The sequence below is a fragment of the Anomaloglossus baeobatrachus genome, chromosome 4, assembly GCF_048569485.1.
Source record: "Anomaloglossus baeobatrachus isolate aAnoBae1 chromosome 4, aAnoBae1.hap1, whole genome shotgun sequence".
NCBI classification, from domain to species: domain Eukaryota; kingdom Metazoa; phylum Chordata; class Amphibia; order Anura; family Aromobatidae; genus Anomaloglossus; species Anomaloglossus baeobatrachus.
Window position 1 is genome coordinate 626,593,855 of NC_134356.1, and position 27,041 is coordinate 626,620,895.

General features: G+C 46.1%; 1 protein-coding gene across 4 annotated transcripts in view; it reads right to left on the minus strand.

Moving 5' to 3' along the window:
- EVI5L (ecotropic viral integration site 5 like) overlaps nucleotides 1–27,041 on the minus strand; it is a 78,710-nt gene that overhangs the window by 23,124 nt on the left and 28,545 nt on the right. For 3 of the 4 annotated variants that reach the window (XM_075346339.1, XM_075346337.1, XM_075346340.1), the window contains exons 2-14: nucleotides 25,509–25,669; nucleotides 17,888–18,053; nucleotides 16,833–17,057; nucleotides 16,464–16,538; nucleotides 16,244–16,369; nucleotides 15,328–15,471; nucleotides 15,154–15,243; nucleotides 11,999–12,096; nucleotides 11,855–11,915; nucleotides 7,977–8,030; nucleotides 7,520–7,552; nucleotides 2,034–2,174; nucleotides 633–761 (exon numbers count right to left, since the gene is read on the minus strand). In XM_075346339.1, coding sequence (XP_075202454.1) covers nucleotides 633–761; nucleotides 2,034–2,174; nucleotides 7,520–7,552; nucleotides 7,977–8,030; nucleotides 11,855–11,915; nucleotides 11,999–12,096; nucleotides 15,154–15,243; nucleotides 15,328–15,471; nucleotides 16,244–16,369; nucleotides 16,464–16,538; nucleotides 16,833–17,057; nucleotides 17,888–18,053; nucleotides 25,509–25,669 — 1,503 coding nt within the window. The remainder of the gene's footprint in view (nucleotides 1–632; nucleotides 762–2,033; nucleotides 2,175–7,519; nucleotides 7,553–7,976; nucleotides 8,031–11,854; nucleotides 11,916–11,998; nucleotides 12,097–15,153; nucleotides 15,244–15,327; nucleotides 15,472–16,243; nucleotides 16,370–16,463; nucleotides 16,539–16,832; nucleotides 17,058–17,887; nucleotides 18,054–25,508; nucleotides 25,670–27,041) is intronic. The other variant, XM_075346338.1, reaches the window with a different exon arrangement.

Here is a 27,041-nt window from a genome sequence, read left to right on the forward strand (position 1 = left end):
TTTAGTACTTTTCTTTATCCCTTTTATTTTATGTGATTGTGTTGTACTGTATTTTTTTTGTCCCCTTTGTAATATTTTTTGTAAAATTTTATAAGTAGTGCCTGATTCTTCGATTAAATATATAAAATGTAATAGCTCTGTTCCTCTTGCTCTATAAAACGCAACCATGAAGCCTCTTGACACCAAGCGTTATCAGTAACGTGTGTCCAATTGGCCTGAATAAATGAATGGTGGTGGCAACTGGTTGTTCTTAGGGTTTATGGAGCTTGGCAATGATCGTACCAAAGTATATAAATATTCCATGCGTTGGATTTGGGTGTGTATATACTATACGTTCACTGTGAAAGTGCCATATAATTGGCTTAAGTAGGAAAAGCAGTTGCAACCTTGTCCATCAATCATCGGCCAATTGTGTAATGTCCTGATGATTGGAGGCAGCAGAGCGGTTGTTCATGACAACTTGGTGGCAACAGTGGGACATCTGTGTGATCTCCCCGGCTGTTGACCTGACATCTGGACCGACAGCGCACCCAATTGAAGTAAATGACTCAGAAGTCCTTGTGTTCCTAAATAACCCTTTATTTACATTGCAGCTTCTTTTCTAGCTGGTGAAGTCTGTGGCAGATACTCACCTTTTCCAAATCCACTACTTTATCTTGCATTTCCTTTAAGGCTCCCAACGTTTCTGCTTCTCTAAGGCGTGACTGTTCTAGTTCGGACTCGAGGTGACCGACTAGCTCTTCTGTGGCATGTGGATCATTCTGCAAGGAAAAAAAAAGACAACTCACTTATCTTTTAGACCTCTACATCCTGTGAAATAAACCCCTTTGGTGGTCAGACTATTGGCACACATCTGGTTCCCGGAAGCTCTACTTGACTTCACGTTTCTCCTGCTAAGTGGTCCAAAATATTTTTAATACTATACTTACAAATTCCCTTAAAGGCAAAGTAAAGATGCCGGTATACCATGTGTGCAGAGCCTGCGGGCCCGGGAACAAAGCTCTTGTCATGGTTCCGCCTCCCCATCCACATGGCTAGTGGGCGGAGCCTTCTCTTGAGCCTCACTTCCGGAGCTTGGATGCTTTAATTACTATCATCTCCGGTAAATCAGTGCCAGCTATGAGCTTTGCCTGTGAGTGCTGGTCCCTGTAAGGCTGCTTTCACACATCCGGCTTGAGCTCTGCGGCTCAATCCGGCTGTGGAAGCTATGCAACGGATGCGGTGAAAACACCGCATCCTTTGCATAAGTTTTTCCTTTGCGGCCCGTCCAGTTTTTGCCGCTTGCGGCATGCTACTGAGCATGCGCAGTGGCAAAAACCGCATGCGGCGGCCGGATGCGGTTATTGCCGCATCGCGCCGCATCCGGCCGCCATAGGCATGCATTGAAAAATGCGCCGCATCGGCCGAATGCGGCGCGATGCGTTTTTTTTTTTTGCCGCACGAAAAAACGTGCCAGGCAACGTTCCATCCGGCCGCCGCATCGGCTAAATCTGCCGCATGCGGCAAAAACCGGATGGAACGCAAGGCCATGCGGCACAATGCGGCACTAATTAAAGTCTATGCAGGAAAATCGCAACCGGCAGCAAAAAAAAACGGTTGCGATTTTCCTGCAAAGTGCCGGAGTGTGCCGCATTGCAGAAACCGGAGGTGTGAAAGCAGCCTAAGTGTGATCCTGATCCGTCACCCTCTCTGTGACCTCGATCTCTGTCTGTGTTTCGTCCCCTAGTCGTTCTGCCATTCCTCTATCCCACCTCCTTCCTTCCCACAATAGCCCCGGTTGTTCCCCCCTCTCCTACCTCCCCACTCGATTGCTTCCTCTGGTACTGACCTCGGCCTGACCTCGACCCTGTCTCTGCTCGTTCCTCCGGTCTTCCTGCTCCCCATACTGTGTATGACCCGGCCTGTCTGACCATCCCCTGCTTCTGCTTTTTGGCTGATGCTCAGCACACTGGGAGTTCAGCTCATTCAGCTCCGTGTAGTGTATTTCCCTGCAGGACTCCAGCGCCTCATAGTGGCAGTCTGACAGCTCTCACCTGTTTATCCTGAAGCTGGCGGATGAGGTTTTGGGCGCTCTGTAGATTCTCCGTTGCTGTATAGTATTGCTGTTTTACTACAGCCAGCTCTCTTTTTATGGCGTAGTTTTCTTCAGCTTCTTGAGCTCGTGTCACCTGACCCTGAATCCGAGAAACAAATAATTTCCATCATATAGTACATGTTTCCTGCTAATAATGGCAGAGTGGTTTACCCTATTCAGGGGCTGGACATAGAGGTATACATAAACTCTCCTGACATGTCCGTTTTAGTGACGAAATGTATTTCTTATGACATGACAACTGTGAAAAATATTTTATACAGTGTGCTGCCCCTCTGTTATTCCTCCGGGAAATGTATGAACACAATGACAACTGTGTTACTACCCCTTGTTGAGACGGCGTTGTGGACAGTCAGCACCGAAATTGGACAAAATTGCACACAAAACCCCAAATAGGTATATATCACACACATACACACACACACACACATATTTAATAGTGTGTACGTGTATGTATACTGTATATGTGTTTATGTCTATAAAGAATATATAAACATGTTTGTATATGTGATTATAAAACACACACAGAGAGTTAGGTCCAGAAATATTTGGAAAGTGACCGAATCTTTATGATTTCAGCTCTGAAGGCCGCCATTTTTTATTTAAAATGAAACAACAGTTATGTAATTGTAGTGGGGACTTCCAGGTTTAATTAAAAGGGGTTGAACAAAATTATTCTGTGATTCTGGATATTGCAGAATATTCCACTTCTTTGCCTTAAACGCCTTGGCTGCTTTCGCAGTATGTTTTGGGTCATTGTACATCTGTGCTGTGCAGTATCATCCAATCAACCTTGCTTGCTCTTTGAGTCTGAGGACACGAGTATCACCCTGTCCACTTTGAGTGTATCAGTGGAGAATAGGTTAAACGCCGCGCTGTCATATAGATGAATCCTGATGAGGTTCAAGTGATTTATTTTTCAACGCGTTTCAGAGAACACTTTCTCCTTCAGGGAAAAAAAAAATCCTGAAGAAGGAGAAAGTGTTCTCCGAAATGCATTGAAAAGTAAATCACTTGAACTTCATCCGGATTCATCTATATGACAGCGCAGTGTTTAACCTATTCATCACTGATACACTCGTCTTTCCAAATGGGGCTACTGCAGTCATATGTTACATGTGTTTGAGTCGTTGTGACTCTTCACAACCCCACAAAGGTGAGCCTTTCCTCTAATTATACCATTTATTTGTCTCAATTTATCTATCGCACTCCCTCTTGTCATTCCTCTCTGTTAGTTTTTTCACTCTGTACACTTCAGAATTCATCCAGCTGCTTCTGTCTTCAGTCACATCATCAATAAACACTAGTGAATCAGTGCCATTGGAAGCCATGCATGCCCAGCCATCACACTGCCTCCACCATGTGTTAAAGAGGATGTGCTGTGATTTGGATGAAGAGCCATTCCAAGCCTTCTCCATACTTTCTTCTTCCCATCATTCTGGTACACGTTAATCTTAGTTTCATCTGACCACAGAATAATTTTCCAGAACTGTGCGGCTTTTTTAGATGTCTTTTGGCAAAGTCTAACCTGGCCTTTCTATTTTTATGGCTGATTAATGGTTTGTACCTTGTGATGAACCCTCTGTACTTACACTTCTGAAGTTTTCTCTTTGTGGTAGACTCAGACACTGAATCACCTACATCCTGGAGAACGTTCTTCACTTGGGTGGATGATGTGAAGGTTTTTTTTCCCCCATGGAAAGGACTCTGTGATCATCTACCCCTGTTGTCTTCCGTGGATGTCGAGGCCCTTTTTGAGTTCCCAAGCTCTCCAGTGCGCTCTTTTTTTTTTTGCAGAATGCACCAAACTTTGATTTGGCCGCTCCTAACATTTCTTGTATTTCTCTGATGGATTTCTTCTTTTTCTTCAGCCTAATTATGGTCTGTTTCTCTGCCATTGAGATTTCCTTTGACTGCACGTTGTGGGTTCAAAGCAACAGCTTCCAAATCCAACTGCCACACCTGGAATCAGCTCCAGACCTTTTACCTGCTTAATTATGGAATAGCAAGGGAATAGCCCATGCAGCCTGTTAAAGAGCTTTTGAGATAATTGTCCAATTACTACTGCTCCCTTGAAAAACAGGCAGCTACTTATTAGAGCTGTAATGCCTAACCCCCTAAAGGCCCCTTTACACACAGACTTTCAGCGATCCCACCAGCGATCCCAACCTGATAGGGATCACTGGTAAGTTGCTAGGAGGTTGCTGGTGAGAGGTCACACAGTCAGACGCTCCAGCGATCCCACCAGCAACCTGACCTGGCAGGGATCGCTGGAGCATCGCTACACGGGTTGCTGGTGAGCCGTCACCAGCAACCAGCCCCCAGCCAGCAGCGACGCACTGCTGCGCTTGGTAACTAAGGTAAATATCGGGTAACCAACCCGATCTTCACCTTGGTTACCAGCGCACGCAGCTACACGTGCAGAGAGCAGGGAGCTGCGCACACTGCTTAGCGCTGGCTCCCTGCTCTCCTAGCTACAGTACACATCGGGTTAATTACCCGATGTATGCTGCAGCTACATGTGCAGAGAGCAGGAGCCGCGTACACTGCTTAGCGCTGGCTCACTGCTCTCCTAGCTACAGTACACATCGGGTTAATTACCCGATGTGTACTCTGCTACACGTGCAAGGAGCATGAGCCGGCACTGACAGTGAGAGCGGCGGAGGCTGGTAACGAAGGTAAATATCGGGTAACCAAGGACAGGGCTTCTTGGTTACCCGATGTTTACCGTGGTTACCAGTGTCCGCAGAAGCCGGCTCCTGCTGCCTGCACATTTAAGTCCCCTTTACACACTGAAACTTTCTAGCGATCATGCTGCACAGCGGGAAAAAAAGGACCAAAGAATGGTCCTGAATGATTTGTAGCGATCAGCAACAGCTGATGTGTTTCACACACTGCAATGTCGCTGGGGAGGTCGCTATTACGTCACAAAACCGGTGACGTTACAGCGATGTCGTTTGCGATGTTGCAGTGTGTAAAGCCACCTTTACTCTAATTAGGATGTGAATACCCTCAAATTTAAAGCAGAGAGCCTGTACTTTACGCCCAGATGATTATATAACTGAATCTGGAATATGTTTTGGTAAACAGCTGAAATGCCAAAACGTGTGCCACTGTCCAAATATTTCTGAACTTACAGTACATCTTAAATAGTATGCATACATATACATTATATATATATATATATATATATATATATATATATATATATATATATATATATATATATATATATATATATATATATATATATATATATATATATATATATATATACACACACACACATATATATACACACACACACACACACACACACACTAGCTGTAGTACCCGGGTGTTGCCCGGGATAGTAACTGTTTCTCTGTCTCTCTCCCAGTCTCTGTCTGTGTGTCGCTGTCTGTCTGTCTCTCTGTTTGTGTATTTCTTTGTCTGTCTGTGTCTATGTCTCTCTCTGTCTGTTTCTATCTCTCTGTCTGTATTTGTATCAGTCTGTCTTCATCTCTGTGTGTGTCACTCTCTTTCCCAGTCTGTCTCTTTGCCCGTCTGCCTTGGGCTGTCTCTTTGCCCGTCTGCCTTGGGCTGTCTCTTTGCCCGTCTGCCTTGGGCTGTCTCTTTGCCCGTCTGCCTTGGGCTGTCTCTTTGCCCGTCTGCCTTGGGCTGTCTCTTTGCCCGTCTGCCTTGGGCTGTCTCTTTGCCCGTCTGCCTTGGGCTGTCTCTTTGCCCGTCTGCCTTGGGCTGTCTCTTTGCCCGTCTGCCTTGGGCTGTCTCTTTGCCCGTCTGCCTTGGGCTGTCTCTTTGCCCGTCTGCCTTGGGCTGTCTCTTTGCCCGTCTGCCTTGGGCTGTCTCTTTGCCAGTCTGCCTTGGGCTGTCTCTTTGCCAGTCTGCCTTGGGCTGTCTCTTTGCCCGTCTGCCTTGGGCTGTCTCTTTGCCCGTCTGTCTTGGGCTGTCTCTTTCCAGGGCTGTCTCTTACTCGGTCTCTCTCTATCCGTCTCTCCACTGACATCTTATTACCTCACACATAAGCTTCTTATACTAACAGTTTATTTTGTTCCTATAGCAACCACTGACAGTTGCTATTAATAGCGTGTAGCTACCACCTCCATTCAGTTTAATGGAGGCAGGATTTTTTAGAGTAACTGTAAAGCGGGGGGGGGGGGGTTAAATTTTCCTAAAAAAACATAGTCTACGATGTTCCCTGGGTCACATGAGGCGTCTGTGCAAAATTTCGTGATTGTAAATGCGACAGTGCAAATTCCTTTAGCGGACATACACACACATACATTAACACATACACAGTATATATATATTATATATATTTTTATTATACACAGTATATATATATATATATATATATGTATATAAAATATAAATTTGGGGATGGCTCATCATGAACAGCCAGTGAACCTAACATTCTTTCCCATTTTAAAGGTGGTCGTTCACCTTTGGGGATTGTTTTTTCTTACTTCATAATAGAGTTTTCCCATGAACAAAGTTAATTTTAATAAATACATCTTTTGAAAAATAATAATTTCCACAATTGGATGTGTTTGAAAAAAAATGTTCCTGTGGTGAGATAAATTTAAAGTGTGTGTTCCTGCTGTGTACTGTGTAATGGCTGTGTCTGACTGAACAGAGACATGGTCTGATCCTACCACATGTCCTGGGCCGGGGAGGAAGCAAGAGTGCACAGACATTATAGCATACAGTAGGATCACAACTTATTTTTAAAAAACAGGGCAGGGAAATGTTTAACCTCACAAAAAGAATCAGCTGTGATCCTGTGCTGTAATGTCTGTATGTGATGTGGTATGATCAGACCATGTCTCTGTACGGTCAGACACAGCCGTTACATAGTACATAGCAGGGGCACAGCGGGATCTCAGTCCTCAAATTTTAACCTGTTAAATCCCGCTGTTAAACTCTGACAACAAGATTTAACAAGCCGGTATGGGGAAGCACCATTTTATACAATAGTATCTGGTAGGCATACTATTCAGACGGGACAATAAATAGTTAAAAAAATGCAAATATGTATAAATCATCCTATCACTAGATAACAAGTGCATAATTTAAATAGCCATTAACAAACAGTTGCCACCATTGCACTGACTGCCATAGAAAATAAAGAATACCCAGTGCCCCGTATTACCCACCACCCTACGCGTGTCACTACTTCAGTAGCTTTGTCAGGGGTTACCCAGTCCATGTGTTCATGGAAAATATGTGAATCTGAGCTGAAAAAAAAATCCCTAAAAGTGGAAAACACCTTTGATTTCCCACCTAGAATTTCCTCCTTACGGACCTCTGACAACTCTTCCGTCCTCCCTTTACATTCCCTCAAGTTCAATGTGATAGGAAAAATACAACTGGAAAAAACAGGAACGATCTTGAAGACAAATAATGCAAGAAGAGAGGTGACTGTACCTGGATGAGCCTGTCCGCTAACGCAGCGCTTTCCTAAGAGGAGGTCCACAAAGACGGAGGGACCGGACGAGATAAAGAGACAGAGAGCGAGAGAAACAAAGACAGAGCAGGAAGGGGGGAGAGAGAAAGAAAAAATGACCACCACCGCACTACAAGAGGCAGGACAGAATCCCACAGCTTATATAAATGACATCACTGCTACAGCAAGAAATCACCCAAGGAGGAGAGAAAAATGGCTGCCATGGTACAAGCTCAATGTCCTCTATGTCAGATTACCTCTGCAACTGACATGTGCAGAGCTGGAGCATGCACAGGGTTGGTGGGCAGCAGAGGTTACATTATTGTGATAATAGGACACATGGCAGCCACCTTCAACCCTCCTATACAGGAAAGAAAGAAATGGATCTGTAGATGGGAAGATGGGGGGTGATGACTCCGGAGATGGTTCGGGTCTTACCTTTTCTAGCGTTTCGATGCGTTGCTTTAGAAGTCTGTTTTCTGTTCGTAATCGCTGTATAAAGGATTGTGAGAAAAGTGAGATACAATAAGCTACCCGCAGTAGTAGAATAGTGGGGTCTAAAGTCTGATACATGCCCATCTCTGTGCCTCCGCACCCGTGCCAAGAATACGGATTCCCCGGAAGCTGCAACTAGCGTTTGCACATATCAATCCGTGGGACGTGGTCTACCAGCTACATCAGTAATCTGTGGCCAAAGGAGGAGCGTTGCAAGAACCATCTCCTACCTGATGGGAACTGCAGATCTTGTTTTGATTGGGCGCCTGACGTAATGTCATTGTTGAGTCGTGGCACACAAGTGACGTGGCACCAGGCTGGCTAAGGGGTGGTACTTCAGGCTTCTCTAGAGCAGCCACAGATTATGGATGAGGCCGATGGACCAAGCCTTGCAAAATGATTTGGTTCAACTCTATTGGCAACACATATTCGCTGCTCTCCATTCACTTCTCTGGGAGGTAAAGAAATTAGAAAACCGCTAGGCAAGCATGTAAGAGCACTTGGACACCTCTCCATTCCTTCTTCAACTACATGTGGCAGGTGGTGGCAACCTCACCAGGGTCCGGGGACCATTGTTCTGGAGACAGGTGTGGGTATGCCATAAATGAGGAACAAAATCCACAGAAAGAAAACTGCCGCACCAACCCCCCCCCCCCCCCCCCACACTCGTACAAGCGTTTACAACTCATCCAGGATAAGGAAAGGGATCCTCTACGAAGCCGGCTGAGAGGTGCTCGTCCAACACAGTTTAGAGTTCAGTATTAGTCCATTTCAGAAAAAGGACGGCACTCGCCAAAATCCAGTGAATTCTTTATTTGAAAAAATTGCGGTGAAAGCGCACAGTGGGTCCCCTCACGGACAATGGCCGCTTCACGTATGAATACGCTTCCTCCGGTTGGGAAGCGTATGCATACGTGAAACGGCCGTCGTCCGTGAGGGGGCCCGCTGCTTTCACCACACCTTTTTTCAAATAAAGAATTCACTGGATTTTGGCGAGTGCCGTCCTTTTTCTGAAATGGACTCTCATAAATGAGGAACAGCCCCTTGTGTAACTAAAGAGGCAGCATGCTTGATGTGGATTGCGGCATCTTAACTGGACACAAAGCATACCCATGTCCACATGCACTAAATGGGGTTGTCCCATAAACAACATATTGCCTATCCAAAAGACAGATGATAAATGTATGATCCTCCACCGATCCAGAGAACACGGCCCAAAGTCCATTGTGTGAATGGAGCAGTAGTGAGCATGTGCAGCTCTGCTCCTACAGATAGTGAAGGGAACAGGGGTTGCACATGCTCATACCCCTCCACTCCATTCACACAGGGGACATTCTTGACCCCATTCTCAGAATCAGTGGGGCTCTCAGCAGATAGACCCACCAGAAGTTATTTATCATCGATTGTGTGGATAAATGTTTTATGTTATTTATGTAACAAACCCTTTTAACTAAGGGATTACGAAAAAAGGAGGAGAATCTTAAGGAACACCTTTAGAGAAGCATACTGAAGATACAAGACTTTTATTATATTTTATTTTGCTATTCCAAAAATCGGTCAAACATGAAAATTGCAAAATCATTTCTAAACCTAAAACTATGGAATTTAACAAAAAAACAAAACAAAAAACAAACAGTTTTACAACAGAATTACTAGAACAAACAATGCCACCAGTTTAAGTGACATTCAGAGTAGGTATCGTTTCCCTTTCTCTATTTAAAGGGAATATGCCAGCAGGTTTTTACATACAGATGTAGTGGTTTCACTGTGTAGGTCCTTTTTTTGCTGATAAAATTGATACCTTACTGGTATGGGATCTGATTTGCCAGTCATAAAAAATCTAAGATGTAAATCATATATGAAACAGGCAAGACCGTGCACGGGGGCGTGTCGATGCACTTGAAAGGAACACTTCTGCCTGATTTGCATATGGCTTCTACATTCGATTTCTCCTGACTGGCCCACCGGATCTCTACCAATAAGGTATCATTTTTATTGGGAGACAAGCGCCTTTACAGCCAAACCACTACCTCCATATGTAAAACTGTACTGACAGGTTCTCTTACTTGGCAATCTTAATCCAGTGTATTTCTTAGTAGGGGGTAAGGGTGAGCCCAAGAAAAAGCTGTACATACGGTACAAGTAAAGTGACGCCTGTGCTTCATCTGGAGGCATGAAGGGAGTGAATTTCCAGAATAAAAACATATAAACTAACCCAATTATCTGGTAACTCTCATATGATCTGTAAACGTGACAAAGACGTGGACGTTAGGACCTTCAATACAAGAACATGAATCCTTACTGCAAATGTCGGTGGAATCTCTATGACTTTCCTTTCTTATCTACTTTTAAAATTTAGTGATACCGGCTTGCCTATACATTATCTAACTGACAGATCCTTCTTGAATAATTCAGCGAAATATCTTAGGTCACAAACTGAAGCTTGTGCCTATTGCTGGGGTAAGCAACACAATTCTCCTGAAGTGGTCTCTACAGGAGAAATTGGGTATTATGTAGTCATTGGGTGAGAAATTGCTCTTTCTCGAATGCCTCACTGGGGGAAACAGGGGGCTGAAATGTTTTTGATACATGTAATCTCTGAGTCACCATTCAGGTGTCAGCAGACTTTACACATAGTTTCCCGTGTCCTCCAGTGAAGGCTACAAAAAAGAGATTTTACGGTGAGTACCCAAAATCCTCTTTTGCATCCGCTCTTCTCCTGACTTATAAAAAAGCGACCCTCCCTCTGTGGACTGGGTTCATTAAACTAAGAGATTTTATGGTGAGTACCCAAAATCCTCCTTTGCATCCGCTCTTCTCCTGACATAAAAAATGACCCTCCCTCTATGGACTGGGTTAATTAAACTTACTCTTTTTAGATTTAGCAGACACTTTAATTTAGTGCAGATTGGTGATGCTCCGAGTCCAGAGATCTCCACCGATCGCTCCATGGACCCCTAAAAAATGGGCAGTTGAGCAGAAAGGTGTCTACACACAACAGTGTTTGGATTCAATACAAAACCTAGGCGTTGTAGCCTATGTGCATTGCTCATCTTTGCTGATCTGCACACTGCTCGGGGTATCTATTGAGCACTTGGTGGAGGTCTCAGAATACAGACTCAACAAAAAACAATAACAAAAACACACAAACAGAAAGAAAGCGGACTAAAGGGTGCTTTACACGCTGCGACATCACTAGCGATTGCTAGTGATGTCGTGAGCGATAGTACCCGCCTCCGTCGTTCGTGCGACATGTGGTGATCGCTGCCGTAGCGAACAATATCGCTACGGTAGCGTCACACGCACATACATGTTCAGCGACGTCGCTGTGGCCGCCGAACAATCCCTTCAAGGGGTAGGTGCGTTCGGCATCATAGCGACGTCACTGTGGCGTCACTAAACGGCCGCTCAATAGAAGAGGAGGGGAGATGAGCGGCCGGAACATGCCGCCCACCTCTTTCCTTCCTCCTTTCCGGTGGACAGAGGTAGGATGATGTTCGTCGTTCCTGCGGTGTCACACACAGCGATGTGTGGTGCCGCAGGAACGACGAACAACCTGCGGAATGAAACACTAATGACATTATGATTAGGAGCGACGTGTCAACGATCAACGATTTTTGCCATTTTTGCGATCGTTGATCGTCGCTCCTAGCTGTCACACGCTGCGATGTCACTAACGACGCCGGATGTGCGTCAGAAACACCGTGACCCCGACGATATATCGTTAGTGATGTCGCAGCGTGTAAAGCACCCTTAACTGTGAAGTTTAGCTGTGCCTCACCATGGACAGACGGTTGTCAGACACTGCTCATGGGTCTCACCTTGATTTCGATTTGCTCTTCCATCTCTTTGCTCTTGATGGCGGCATATTCTTTTTCCAATCTAAAGAGAAAAGCATCGACACCTCTCAGCTTGAAAGAAGCACAATAAACCTTAAAAGGAGAAAGTGTCGGGGTCCTTCATACCGTTTCATCCTCTTGGGGTTGTACTTTACTTGATATGCCTTGTGGATCAGCTTATCTGGGCAGCTGTCAAACTGATGAGGGATCACCTTCTGAAAATACTGAGAAATGAAAGCACAAGCATATTATACTAAATAGAGGACCGAAGCCGGTGCCGTGCCCATGTATTCATTGCAGAAGCTCCACAGCCGACACTCTGCGGCAAAAGCCAGGATCAGTGTTATCGACAATCCTGAAGATTTAACCCCTTCACACTTGGGCCACTTTCCGTATTTTTTTGCTCCCCTTCTTCTGAGAGCCGTAACTTTTTTATTTCTCTGTTAAACTTGCCATATGAGTGCTTGTTTTTTGCAGGTCGATTTGTACTTTTAAATGAAACCATGAGTTTTACCATATAGTGTACTGGAAAACAGCAAAAAAATTTTCAAGAGTGGAAACATTGCAAAAAAAAATGCGATTGCATCATTATTTTTGGGATACTTTATTCACAGTGTTCACTATATGGTAAAACTGAGGTGTCGGTGTGATGCCTCAGGTCAGTACGAGTTCGTAGATACCAAACATGTATAGGTTTACTTTTATCTAAGGGGCTAAAACGAAATTAAGACGTTTGTCCAAAAAAGAGAGGCATACTATTTGCGCCATTTTCCACGACCCGTAGGGTTCTGATTTTTCGGGGCTCAGTGATGGCTTATTTTTTTGTGTCTTGATGTTTTTAATGGTACTACTATTTTTGTGCAGATGCTATGTTTTGATCGCCTATTATTGCATTTTGCGCAAAATTTGCAACAACTATAAAACATAATTTTGACGTTTGGAATTTTTTTGCCGCTACGCTGTTTACCGATCAGATTAATTCATTTTATAGTTTGATAGATCGGGCATTTCTGAACGCAGCGATACCAAATGTGTGTTTATTTTTTTAACTCTTTAATTTTCAATGGGGTGATTTGAACTTTTAGGTTTCAGTATTTTTTTAAACTGTTTTTTTCCCACTTTATTTTTTATTTTACTAGTCCCCCTAGAGGACTATAAGGATTAGCAGTCTGATTGCTCATTCATTTCTGCTGAACATAGCTGCACAGCTCAGACGAGAAGAAATGCTCGTCTGCTGTTACAGCCACCTCTCTGATGGCTTAAACAGGAAGTGAGACATGACAGCGATAGGAGTCATCATGACAATGTGCTACCATGGCAACCATCGGCTCCCCATGATCACGTCACGGGGCTTCCGATGGCAGCAGGTAAGAGAGTGTTACCCGCTACGGCGCTTTACATCGCGCTGTCGCATTTTCATAGCGCAATCTAAGAGGTTAACAGGCGCAGGTGGATCACAGATCCACCTGTGCCTGTGAAGCACACGTCTGCTGTACAAATTAGAGGACATTTCTGGCTCACCGCAGCAGCTGGTGGTGATCACCCCTTCATGATTTAGGATGTACCAGTACGTCCTCAATTGTGAAGGGGTTAAAGGGGCGATCCCCTCAAAAAAGAAAAGGTACCCGACCAAATATGTGTAGCCTGGGAGACACTTTTAAGGGCCTATCTTTCTCCTGCTCAGCACCCATGACTTCAGGCAGGCAATATAGCCTTGATTGCTGCTGACGGTAGAGACAGTCATTGAGCAATCGCCAGGCCCAGCGGCCATATTTTCATGTTCTGTATTTACTGTTTGGGTCTGGCCTAGGCTGCCTCCTTGGGCCTATTGCTCTCTGTTTGATTTTTATGGTCATTTTTTTAATTCTTTTTCTTTTCCTTTTCTTGATTTTTTACATACAGAGCTTGGTGAGAGCGATTTTTTTGGAAATTAGCCATGTGTGGGATGTACACCTTCTACATATGATGGAACCACACTCCGGGATCCACGCGCATTAACTAATGTATTGGATGCTTTATTGATTGGCACTTATGGATTGTATGATGAAACTCAGGGTTATGATTATGTAGCACATGGGATGGCCGTAAATTGATTGATTATCCCTTTGCTATAGATGGCTGAATAAAGCTTTTTTCTTTGGCATCTCTATGTGCTGCATTTTCATACCTTTTTATGAGACTATGTGTCTGTACCAACTCCATATGTGATCATGCATTTATATATTACTGTTATTGCTTGGGAACAATGCCTTGGTAAAGTGCTTATGTGAATTCCCGATCTGTGCTATTTGCCAATACTTCTGCCCTCATCCAAGATGGCGCTCGACTTACTGATGCCCGTGCGCGCTCTGTGTATCGGTGTCTGTCCCTCCCCTGCAGCCGGCGCCCAATGAGTGAAGTGATTAGCGCGCATGCGCAATGCAGCTTCCGGGACGCCGGCTGGAGTGGGCGGCATGGCCGTCGCCGCACATTGCGCACCACTGATGTGCCTCAGGTGAGTCCTGCGCCATAAAAGATGACCATCTCCCTGTCACAGCACCTCCTGACGAAGCGAGTGTGAAACGTGCGCGTAGAGGTGCTGGGCAGTGTGGTTCATCAGGTAGTGGTCTTCTACAAATTCTAATCTACCTCCAGCAGTGTTTCAGGTCTGATTTATTTCCCATCTCCCCCTTTCTGGGTGATGGGATGGTCTGACATTGACCTGAATGCTGGCATAACTTCATGTGGGGTATGGTTAAAATTGCAGAAAGTTATGTTAAAATGTAATCCGCAAGGGTTTTTTTATGTACCACATGTTTATAATTGCATGATATGAGAATTTGATACATCAGTATTTATTTTTGCTGGAGTGCCAGTTTTGCACTATCACTTTTGATATATTTGGGATTTATGCATGCATCCCTTTTGATTATAGTACACCAGATTGCTGGTTTTGCAGTATTACCTTTGATGTATTTTGGGGTGCATGTATATATCCTTTTCTGACCACTATAATGTACCAACTTTAAGACCACACTGTCCCAGGATTGTTTGTGTTTTTAAGGGGTAATGACTTTTTACTGTGTGTTTTTTGATATCCGTCTCGAATCATGTGATATACTGTCTATTGGTATCATGTTAATAAAAATTTTGTAATACTTTTTGAAATCATGTGTATTTTCTCTGATGTACTATGTGATTACGCAGGTCTAGTGTAGGTTTATGTATTCTGTTTGGTGGACATGCATATATAGATATGGATCTCTATTTCAGTTTTTGGATTTATAGCCATATTTCCTTACCTGAGACATGCCTTCCATGTCGAGCTGCATCAGCTCGGTCTGATTCACGGTCAGCAGAGCCATCCCTACTCGGAATATGACTTCCAGCCCCTGTAATATAAGGTGACTGCAGAGAACGTAGAATTCATGGCGGGGACTGCAAAGATCGGCAGCACAGCGACAGCCGCCACTTACCTCGTAAATGAAAATATCGAACACTCGGGTGGCGATGGGCAGGGGGAACGTTGTGAGGAAAAGGGTCAAGAACCAGGACGAGGCGTACATCGACGTGTGGAAGCAGTGAGAGCGGAAGTGGAGATTTAACTCTGGGAGCTGGTCCTGAAAAGGGAATATCAGGTGTTTATGCTGTAATCCATCCCGTAATGATACTGTACTTTATCATCAAATGAAGCACAGACTATAGCTGAGACCACATGACAACTCTTCTTACCTTGTTGTCCTCATCACAGGACCGTTTTATGGATCTGAGTCACCAGTCTACATAATACCTGGCACATGTACTTATATCTTTATACATGTGAATTGTGACTTACATGTTGTGCTAAGACGGGAGGTGTTGTCATGGGTGCCAAAGGAGCAAAGTGCCTAACTTCAAGCATCAGAATATCAAATCGCAAAATATACTGTGACCCCCTGATTACAAAGGCCTTTCTCCATTAAAGGGGTTTTCCACTACTTGACAACTCAGTGCCACATAGGAAAAATAAAAAACAATGGCTACTCTGCAGCGGCGCTGTCACACCTATGTCAGCACGGTTGTTCCCAATAGATCATTTAACATTATGTCACAGGAGTGCTGCAGCCAATCAGCTCTTGCTGATTGGCTGCAGCGCTTACTTGACATCACAATATTATTGGTGATGACATTGCTGGAATTGCGCCACTTCGGGAGGTGAGACTAAGCTTTTCTTCTTTTACTCGGAGGACTCGGGCATTTAAGAAGGAGTTGTCTAAGTTGTGGCCAATCCCTTTGATATACCTGAAAGATAAAAGCAAAGTAACAAAGGGTCCAGAGTGGCCTGTGCCTCTCCTAAGCCTCGCACCAGTTACACATTGTTCATAGGTCAGAATACAAAATATGTATATATACCTGTAACATATACTCCAGCTGGTATATACATAGGCCGAGTTCAGCCATACTGGGCTTAAAGAGCTCTCGTAACCGGTATTCCTGCATCAGCCGGACAAACACGCAGAAGGCCTCTTCCTCCGGCATCTAATGGGGCAGAGAGCAAAGTATAAGGACGGTGCGGGACCGCCATACAGTGAACGTGCGGGTGTGTGAGACAGGTGTATAGGAAGCCACTTACCTGCATGAGAAGAAGGCCCACAATGAAGGCGCTGCCCTGACAGTAGCCCACTTCTCGGTCTATCAGTGAGTATGCCTGGTGGGGGGGGGGGGGAAGAAGAGACAAAGCCCTGTATAATACCAGATCTCTGCTGCTCTATGGAGCTGATGGAGGTAGCCGGGAGCTGCTTTCAATATACGGCTCGTCCTGGTTCGTCCTTACAGCCTCGGCTATCTCCGTCACTACCATAGACAAGCGTCTGCCACTTCATTCATTATGTAGGATCATGCTGCTGCATACACCGAAAATGCCAAGAAAATAGATTTCTTATGTTCTGATGTTTCTCCAGACTTCGAGGCATAATAAAAAGAGGGGAGGGGTTTTCTTTACCTTCATGACATTGAACAGTCCCTCCTGCCCCAGGCTGTCCTGACCCCTGAAGAAGTCGTGCTCGGGGTAGGTGCGAGCGATGTCCCTCCGGATCAGCTTCTCACAGGGGGAGGACATCTTTAGGAGATCGGCATATTGCTTTTTCACCGGCATGTCTGTTGCGTTGCACAGCATCTGCCACACTATCGCACGAAAGTGGTGAGGGATCCCCTTCCGTATAAGCTCCTGAGGGACAGATGAGACAAACGTTCAACTATTGTGGAGGCATTTTTGATTTTCAAAAAATGCTAAAGAGACGCGAAAGTGCTTTTGTCCCACACGGAGCACCTAACGAACGCCTGCATCCTTAGCGCCTGCGTTCCTATGTTAATAGCTGGCTGTCTCCCTGCCGTCAGGCAATCTTGCACCTTCTCACGTCGCCACAGTCCTTGAGGCTGCACGGTCGGGTGATCCTGATGGCACAGGCTTCAGTGTACTACAGTGCACACTAACGCTGTACACCCGAAAAAAGACCAAATGCAAAAACCACCTGCTGTCAGCAAGATAGCCAGCTATCAAATGTAGACTGTTAAGGGAATTTTGGACTTTCTGACAGATTTTCTCTAAAGGGTGTACACGACGGCTTCCTCCAGTAGGTGGCACTAGAGAACCAGTTTTCGTCCTCTGGCTAATTTTCATACCCATTATCTTAAAAACATAGGTAATCTGAGATAATTAGCAAGTGATATCAATGTCACTAGCTAATTATCATCTAGTACACAAGCATGTGAAGGTATGGATAGCAGAGCTGCAGTTATATGCAGTGTGTGGAGCTTCTATAGTCAACCACCGGAAGAAGCAAGTAGGACTTCAGCTGATGAAGTGTGTGCCGTGATCCGTCTGCTCAGTAATGAGACGATCAGCGTTAACGATTGCCATCAGTGTAATACATTGTCCTGTAATGTAATATACCCAAAGAACAGAACATGATGGAACGTCTTCCCTCTAGAGGACGGTAACCTGACCGCGTGTGGTCATACATAGGCTCTCCCTCATCATCTCTGCCTCTCACTGACCTTCAAAAGCTTCTCCTTCCTCCTGGTCCATTCCTCCCAGTGAGTGACAATGCGTCCCCAAAGCTCCCAGCTGTCCTGGTCCAGAGGTGGTGGCCCCGGGGAGGTGACACTGGTCCTGCAGGATCCGGAAACGCTGCGTAGAGACTTGGAGTCTGCTTCCAGGAGCCTGAGAGAAGAAGACCACACACATCAGACAAGGACAACCTTAAAAGAAACACTCCTGCTATGTCGAATGCATGCTGAGGCGCACCGAGCCCTTAAGGCCACTTCACACATAACGAGATCGCTAACGACATCGTTGCTACGTCACAGTTTCTGTGACGAAACAACGACTTCACCAGCGATCTCGTTATGTTTGACATGTACCAATGATCCGCCCCCTGCCGTGAGATCGTTGGTTGTTGCTGAATGTCCTGGGCCATTTTTGGCTCGTTGGAGTCCTGCTGGGCAGGATGGATCTGTATGTTTGACACCTACCTACGATCTCGTTAACGACCTAGATGAGAACTTAAACTGTGACACGTAGGCGTGTAGTCGCGTCACCTTTTCCGCGCCCCCCGCTGCATCATTACTAAAGTCGTTGTGAAAATGACTCTGTGACATCTCACCAACGACTTAACAACGATCCGGAAACTGACGTAGTAACGATCTCGTTATGCATGACTGGACCTTTAGGGTGTCGTGAAGCGAACAATGGACCTGGCATATGGCAACAGATAAGCATGAAGGGTAAACATGGCAGGGGTCAGCTGACAAATAAGAAAAAGCTTACGTTGTGTGTGTATGGACATTGGATAGTTGATGACTTACTGATCCCCCCTGAGACCCTCAGTGATCCTCTGAAGAACCCCTACTGAGTCACAAGTGCACGGCCATCACTCCAGTTAAACAGGGAGCTGCAGAACCTCTTTCTTGGTGGAGCAACCATCAACCAATGTGTCATCATTGATCCCATCCATTGATACTACCTTGGTAAGGTTGGTCGTCAAATGAAGACAACCTCATCTTAAAGGGTTATTTACATCCTTTTCTTCAGGAGCACGCCGCTCCCCTGCCTGCCAGCTTTTTGCTTGCCGGGGAACAATGCTCTCCCAAAGAGTGACAGCTCCCGCCAGCAACATGCCTGCACTTTTGACACAAACTATGCGCTTTCCAATCATGCAATAGGAGGCAGCATCTCAGCAGAAATGGCTGGATCCAGCTTCAGAGCAGCACTCAGACACTCTAATGCAAAGCAAAGTCCAGAAAGAATGATCAGATCGCACTCTCTAACTTGCAGCCGGAAATCTTCTTTATTGTTCAAAATATGCAGGATAAAATACCGGGAGAGGAGCTAGGTGCAGGCCCCCTCACGGACGACGGCTGTTTCGCGTCTGATTATGCTTCAACGGGTCCATGGACCATTGAAGCTATTTTATCCTGCACGTTTTTAACAATAAAGAAGATTTCCGGCTACAAGTTGGAGAGTGCGGTCTGATCTTTATTTTTGGACTTTACACTGGATACCTTCTGTTTATCTGACGAGCACCCCTGGGCCGTGACCTCCAATGGCGTACTGGAGCTGATTCTCTCCTATGCGATACCTGTCCAGGTATTGCTTGGTAGTGCGGGACTATCCCTTCTTTGCTACTCTAAAGCAAAGCACTTCGCTCCCTGCCTAGGAAACCAGCCATTCCTGACACTCAGCAGAGGTGGCCGCTGTATTCATCTTTTTAGTAGGCCGGTATTTTCACTCTGGTAATTGAGTACACCCGCTCTTGTTGTGCAGTTTCCATTGTACGTATTATACACACGGCTGGTGGATTTCTATCCCCTATTTTGCCTCGTACGTCGGTAATGAAATGCTAGATTTAATTGGTGTGAATTAAATCGGAAAAGATGCCAGCCTGCGCTATTCACCCGGCACCGTGCGTCTGAAAGAGGCCATTGTACGCAGGATGAAAGCCGCCTGGCTCCACTATCTATGCTGCATTGTCCTGCTGGGAGGATTGCAGCTGACTTTCCCAGACACGCAGCAATGGAGGGATTTTTTTTCCCAGTGCGGGGTCTCGGCACATTTTAATGAGGTCTGTGTAGAAGTGATCAAACATATCCCTCATACCACCCAAGGGCGAGCTCATCGGAGTGTGGTGGCATCGTACCACCCTGCAGCACGCTCACGTGTTATTGGACCTATGATACATGTAACCAATACACACAGACAGTGGGTGATACTGGCATCAATCAGGGTTACCATGCCGGTGGTCCCAATGCTTGGTGCAGTCCAGAGAGCCTCAGTGACCATGACGGACCTCCCCCCACCATCCATTTCCCGTGTTCTGCAGATTACCCCTTTAACCTCATCATCAGCATGCGGGTGCGGCTCAGGAGATCCTCCACACAGGACGGGGGGGGGTCAGCTGTGGTCCCCACCTCACCAAACGGGTTTTTATATCTATGTCATCCATACCTTTCTTCTGCAATCACTTGTTCCCCGATTGAAACATCACTATTTTAATCCATATGCAAATAAGGCTGAAGTGCTCTGGGCGTGATCTGAGCCTCAGCCTCCCCGGCTTTATCCCCCACTATCCTCACTGGCTTGTGTAGTCCAGCAAGAAAGGGGGCACCGCTTTTCTCCCCACAGCTGGAGCTTTCTGAGTGATATGTCAGTGATCTATATTGCAAGACTACTTAAAGGGTTGTTCACCTTTGGGCACAATTTTTTCATTTTTGCAATTGGGTTGCATTAAAAACATTGCACTTTTTGGCTTTTACAGGCCTTGGGTTTCCAGACACATTCAACTTTGATGTGGTCTGTGGTCATAAATCAGCCGAGAGGAACTCAGAAAAGACAGATAAGGCCGTGGGCAGATGGCCATATATTTATTGGGGGTCCAAACGGTGAGACCCCCCCCCCCAATCCTGAGAATGGGGTTGAGCAGAGCCTCTGTATGGAGCGGGGGCTGGACGTGTGCCCTGATCAGCGAATTAGGTGAGAACGCCAACAGATGGGAACGGCCCTTTTAAAATCAAATTGGTACCTACAGTGGTCTGGCCAGCCCCTAAACAACTGCAGTATTAAGCTGGTGGCTATGAACAGTGTTTACCCAGAAAATCTTCAGTTCTATTTGGGCCATCAGGTTTTTCCCTGCACATTTTCATGATTCGTGACGATGACTTCCATCTTTGTAAATTGGGATGACACAGGTCATTGCTTGCTAATAAGAATCACTTCTTGACATTGGCTGCAGCGCTCACATAACATTCAGGGATCGCTGATCGGCTGCAGCTCATCACTATTCTGCTGGTGTGGAGGTCAATGGTCGTTGATTGGCTGCTGGGCTTCTATAACATTCAGGGGTCACTGATCGGCTGCAGCTCATCACTATTCTGCTGGTGCGGAGGTCAATGGCTGTTGATTGGCTGCTGGGCTTCTATAACATTCAGGGGTCACTGATCGGCTGCAGCTCATCACTATTCTGCCGGTGCGGAGGTTAACAGTTGTTGAGTGGCTGAAGCGTTCATATGGCATTCAGGGATCGCTGATCGACTGCAGCGCATCACTATTCTGCTGGTGTGGAGGTCAATGGTCGTTGATTGGCTGCTGGGCTTCTATAACATTCAGGGGTCACTGATCGGCTGCAGCTCATCACTATTCTGCCGGTGCGGAGGTCAATGGCTGTTGATTGGCTGCTGGGCTTCTATAACATTCAGGGGTCACTGATCGGCTGCAGCTCATCACTATTCTGCCGGTGCGGAGGTTAACAGCTGTTGAGTGGCTGAAGCGTTCATATGGCATTCAGGGATCGCTGATCGGCTGCAGCGCATCACTACTCTGCCGAGGTGCAGGTCAACAGCCGCTGACTAGCTGCAGCGCTAAGATGACTTTCAGAGATTGTTTATTAGCTGCAACTCATCACTATTCTGCCAGTACCGGAGGTCAACAGCCGCTGATTGGCTGCAAGCGTTCAGTGATCCCTGAATGTCATGTGATCGGCTGCAGCTCATCACTATTCTGTCAATGCGGAGGGCAACAGCCTCTTATGGGCTGCAGCACTCTCCAATGTGGCGCCTATAAGCTTTTCTTATTTTACTTGGCAGATACCTCATGTGCAGGGCATTGCAGCTTAAGTATCCATGGTTACGATCAATCCTATAGTGACAATAAGTTTGTTAGTTGCTTATGGTTGTAACCATGGATCCCTAAAGCTGCAATGCCCTGCACATGAGGTAAGAGACATGGCTATATCAGGAGAACTATACTACATTTCTAATTGGAGGGATTTGCTAATATTATTATTATTACTACACCTACTACATATTGGGATAGGATCTTGGAGATGGGAACACCCCTTTAAGTCTTACTTAGTGGAGATTTTAAAGGTGAGGGGATCTTTAAAATGTCACCTCACTATACATTTGAGGATGAGGAGAATGAAAAAAGCTGAGAAATGAATTCCAGGAATAAAACACGACCTCCGCTATCTGAGCTACATCAGACAATGCAGAAAGGAGACAACTGGAGCTTCATCATGGATGTCTCATAATCCCTCCACTGTAAATCCAGGAAATCAATGGGCCTCATTTATCAAAAAACACACCAGCCTTGTCACCCATAGCAACCAATCACAGCGCAGCTTTCATTTTACCAAAGCAGTTGAAGAAATGAAAGCTGAGCTCTGATTTGTTTCTATGGACAACAATGACAGTTATTCTCTCCGTGCTGATTGGGCGATCAGCTGATTACACCGTTACACCTAGGGAACAGTTGGCCTTGGTGGGTAAAGATGCTGCCGTCAGACATTGTCCCTGCTGTAGAAGAAATGTTGTATGGAATGGTGCCCGGTCACACAACCGGCCGGTTATGTACCACAAGGACAACGTAAAGGGAACCGGTCATCTGTAAAAACGCCATTAACCTGCAGATATGGGGTTAATCTGCAGGTTAATAGCATTCTGAACCTGCCCAGCACCGGCACCGGCACTTCGAGGCCCCACTGCCAGGAGGCAAAGAACTTTGTTCCTCCTGGCAGCATTCAGGTGCAGGTTCAGTCACCGTTCTGTGTATATAGTGCTGTAACCGTGCCCCCCGCACTGATTGACAGCCTCCTCTAATGCTAGACAGCTGTCAGTCAGTGTGTGGGGGGCGTGGTTACAGCCGTTGCTCTACATACACAGAGCGGTGACTGAACCTGCACTGCACCGCCCCGATGACTGAAATCTGAATGTTGCCAGGAGGAATAAAGTTCTTTCCTCCCGGCAGTGGGGCTCTAAGTTCAGGCGCTGGGCAGGTTTCAAACACTATTACACTGCAGATAAACCCCCTTTCTGCAGGTTAATAGCATTTTTACACATGATAAGTTACCTTTAAAGGGGTAATCGTTGTTTTACATTTATATTTCATAAGTCAATAGTACAAATAAGCAACTTTGTAATATATCTTATCAGAGAAATCTGCTTATTTCTCGTCCTGGACTGATCTTTCACAATTTACGGGTAAAAACTGTAAAATGTGCCTTCAGTGAGTACAGGTTTTCACATTACTGAGGTAGGAGAGAACAGTTGGTGCTTATTAAATTCTATGAAGGGAGAGACTAAAGGCAGACACAGACATTCTGCTGCAAGTTCTTCTGAAATGATGAGGGAGGAGCTAGAGGCAGACACACATTCTGCTGCAAGTTCTCCTGAAATGGGGAGGGAGGAGCTAGAGGCAGACACAGACATTCTGCTGCAAGTTCTCTTGAAATGGGGAGGGAGGAGCTAGAGGCAGACACAGACATTCTGCTTCAAGTTCTCTTGAAATGGGGAGGGAGGAGCTAGAGGCAGACACAGACATTCTGCTTCAAGTTCTCCTGAAATGATGAGGGAGGAGCTAGAGGCAGACACAGACATTCTGCTGCAAGTGCTCTTGAAATGGGGAGGGAGGAGCTAGAGGCAGACACTGAACATTCTGCTGCAAGTTCTCCTGAACGTGGTAGCAGAAACTAGAGGTAGACACAGACATTCTGCTGCAAGTTCTCCTCAAATGGAAAATACACTAAGTCCTGAAGAAGGAAAGCCATTCACTGCTCTCATTCAGAGAGGGGTGGGGGGGGGGGGGGTCTAGGACCCTCTGTGATGTCTATACACCCTAAAGATACATGGGCTTTAGTTTTCTTGATTAGACAAATCTTTAAGGAGACTGTTTCATTAAGAATAATGTGTACCTTCACATAGAGAATTATTTTTCTTATTCATTTGCTCCCTAACGCAATCAACTTTCTAAGTAGTCCTTATTGCTGCTCAAGAGTCTCTTAAAGTCCTTTATCTAGTTAAGACAACTGCAAAACAAGGTACAGCTCTGTAAGAGATGCTATCTTCTTTCTTTCAGTGTTAAGGCCCCGTCACACTAAGCAACATCGCTGCTAACGAACAACTTTTGTGACGTTGCTAGCGATGTTGCTGTGTGTGACATCCAGCAACAACCTGGCCCCTGCTGTGAGGTCGTTGGTTGTTGCTGAATGTCCTGGGCCATTTTTTAGTTGTTGCTGTCCCGCTGTGAAGCGCAGATCGCTGTGTGTGACAGCGAGACAGCAACAACTAAATGTGCAGGCAGCAGGAGCCGGCTTCTGCGGAGGCTGGTAACCAATGTAAACATCGGGTAACCAAGAAGCCCTGTCCTTGGTTACCCGATATTTACCTTTGTTACCAGCCTCCGCCGCTCTCACTGTCAGTGCCGGATCCTGCTCTGTGCACATGTAGCTGCAGGACACATCGGGTTAATTAACCCGATGTGTGCTGTAGCTAGGAGAGCAAGGAGCCAGCGCTAAGCATTGTGCGCTGCTCCCTGCTCTGTGCACATTTAGCTGCAGCACACATCGGGTAATTAACCCGATGTGTGCTGTAACTAGGAGAGCAGGGAGCCAGCGCTCAGTGTGCGCTGCTCCCTGTTCTCTGCACGTGTAGCTCCGTGCACTGGTAACCAAGGTAAATATCGGGTTGGTTACCCGATATTTACCTTAGTTACCAAGCGCAGCATCTTCCACGCGGCGCTGGGGGCTGGTCACTGGTTGCTGGTGAGCTCACCAGCAACTCGTGTAGCGACGCTCCAGCGATCCCTGCCAGGTCAGGTTGCTGGTGGGATCGCTGGAGCGTCGCAGTGTGACATCTCACCAGCAACCTCCTAGCAACTTACCAGCGATCCCTATCGTTGTTGGGATCGCTGGTAAGTTGCTTAGTGTGACTGGACCTTTAGAGATAGCACCAGGGAAGAGGAGAGGATTATACACAGAGCTTCTAGCATGTAGACAGGAAGAAAGCATGTACAGTCTCTAGGAGGGCAGAGAAGACGAGCTGTAGACAAAGGGGAAAGTACATGAAGAGGAAATAGGTGGTGGGTAGAAGCTGTGCTCATACAGCCGCTAATGAAGACCTCAGCACCCTGGATACACTGATCTCACATCCAGAGGAAAGAAACAAAATTCGGATCAGTCTGCAACAGTCTGCTTGTCAGGTGAAGACTGAAGAATCAGACTGACTACTTACCTTTACTTTGTAGAAATACACTAACATGTAAAAATAATTAAAAACATATCAAAGGTGTCAGCCCACTGAGGTCAATGGGACCTATGCCCCCTATGCGTCCAGCATTATTACATACCTATTCTGCTCTTCCAGTTTGCTGAGCAGCTCCAGCTCATCGGGACTGAGGTTCTCAGTGTCGGAGGGCGAGATGCTCACCGCCGCCGATAGGGACGAATCATCGGGACTAAGAGCCGGGCTGGCCATGTCGGTGAGATGGAGGGGGGCCAGAGTGCTCATCTGAAACAACAAAACGGCGAGTCACACAACTGACCATGTACCGGACACGAGGGGTGTGGTAGTAGTAAGCGAGCTCCTTCATTTACCGAACACTGACTTCTCTAGGGGTACGTAGAGCAGTTACCAATTGCAGGGATCACCAATAATCTGCAGAATGAAAGGTTTACAGCGCTAAAAAAGGGAGTCCCCTTGTCTGCAGTTTGTTGAAGGTGGCTTCTTCAGAGAAAACTGCAGGAAGTGCATGGATTGTGGTGCAGAGGGCTGGGGTAGTTATTTCTCTGATTAAGCCCCCTTCAGACAGTTTGGGACATCTGGAGAAATGATTGTCCAGAGAAGAGGGGAGCGCTGCCATGATCTGCTGACAGTAAAGCCCCCTGAGACCATCCATGTGCGGGGGCTTCTCGTCCATAGAGGGGGATCACACACAATGTTGCCTAAGAAAATGGTCATAAATAAAGAATGGGATCTAATCATCCTAAACTTCTCCCATCATCCAGGAGCAGTTTGCTGATGAGCGTTGCTTTTTCTGGCACAATGGAGACCATGTCACAGGGCAAAAGTGATAACTGAGGGGCTCAGGGAACAAAACATTGAAGATTTGGGTCCATGGCCAGGAAACGCCACAAATCTGAATGCCGCTGAGAACCTGTGGTCAATCCTTATAGAGCGGGAGAAGCAAAAACACGGATTGTGGTAACGTACGTATGTGTATCCGTGTGTCAGTGTCTGTGTGTTCTGTGTGCTGTCCCTGTGCTAGCCTTGTGACATTCGGATAGCACATGGACAGCATGAGCTGGTATACTTACCTGTCTCCGGCGCTGCTGTTACTTCCTGTTCAGTGCTGAGTTCAGTGAATATTTATGAGCGTAATGAGAGGGACCGGAAGTAACAGCAGAGGCAGAGACTGCAGCACCGGAGACCGGTAAGTATAAAAATTCTTCATTTTTATGTGACCTGTGTTTTTTTTTTCCCAGTATGTGTCACACTGATCACATCATTGTCCGGTCCATGTGACACCCGTGCTGCTGGAGAAAACTGACATATTGCTGTATAGAGCACACGGATACACAGTCCATGTCAAAACACGGATGTGTGCGCAAAACCATTGATTTTAATGGGTCTATGAGTGTGAAAACGGACGTCACACGTACCAGAGACACAGATGTGTGAAGGAGGCCTAAGGGCTGGTCCCCACCAGCAGTGTTAGGGTACTTTCACACTTGCGTTCAGCGCAGTCCGTCACTATGGAGAATAGCGCAGTCCGTTAAGGCACTGCGCTATTCTTGATAGACTTGTATGGACGATGCACTGTAATGCACGTGTCAGCGTTGCATCCGCTGGACGACGCAGCGTCGTTATTTTGACGCTGCAC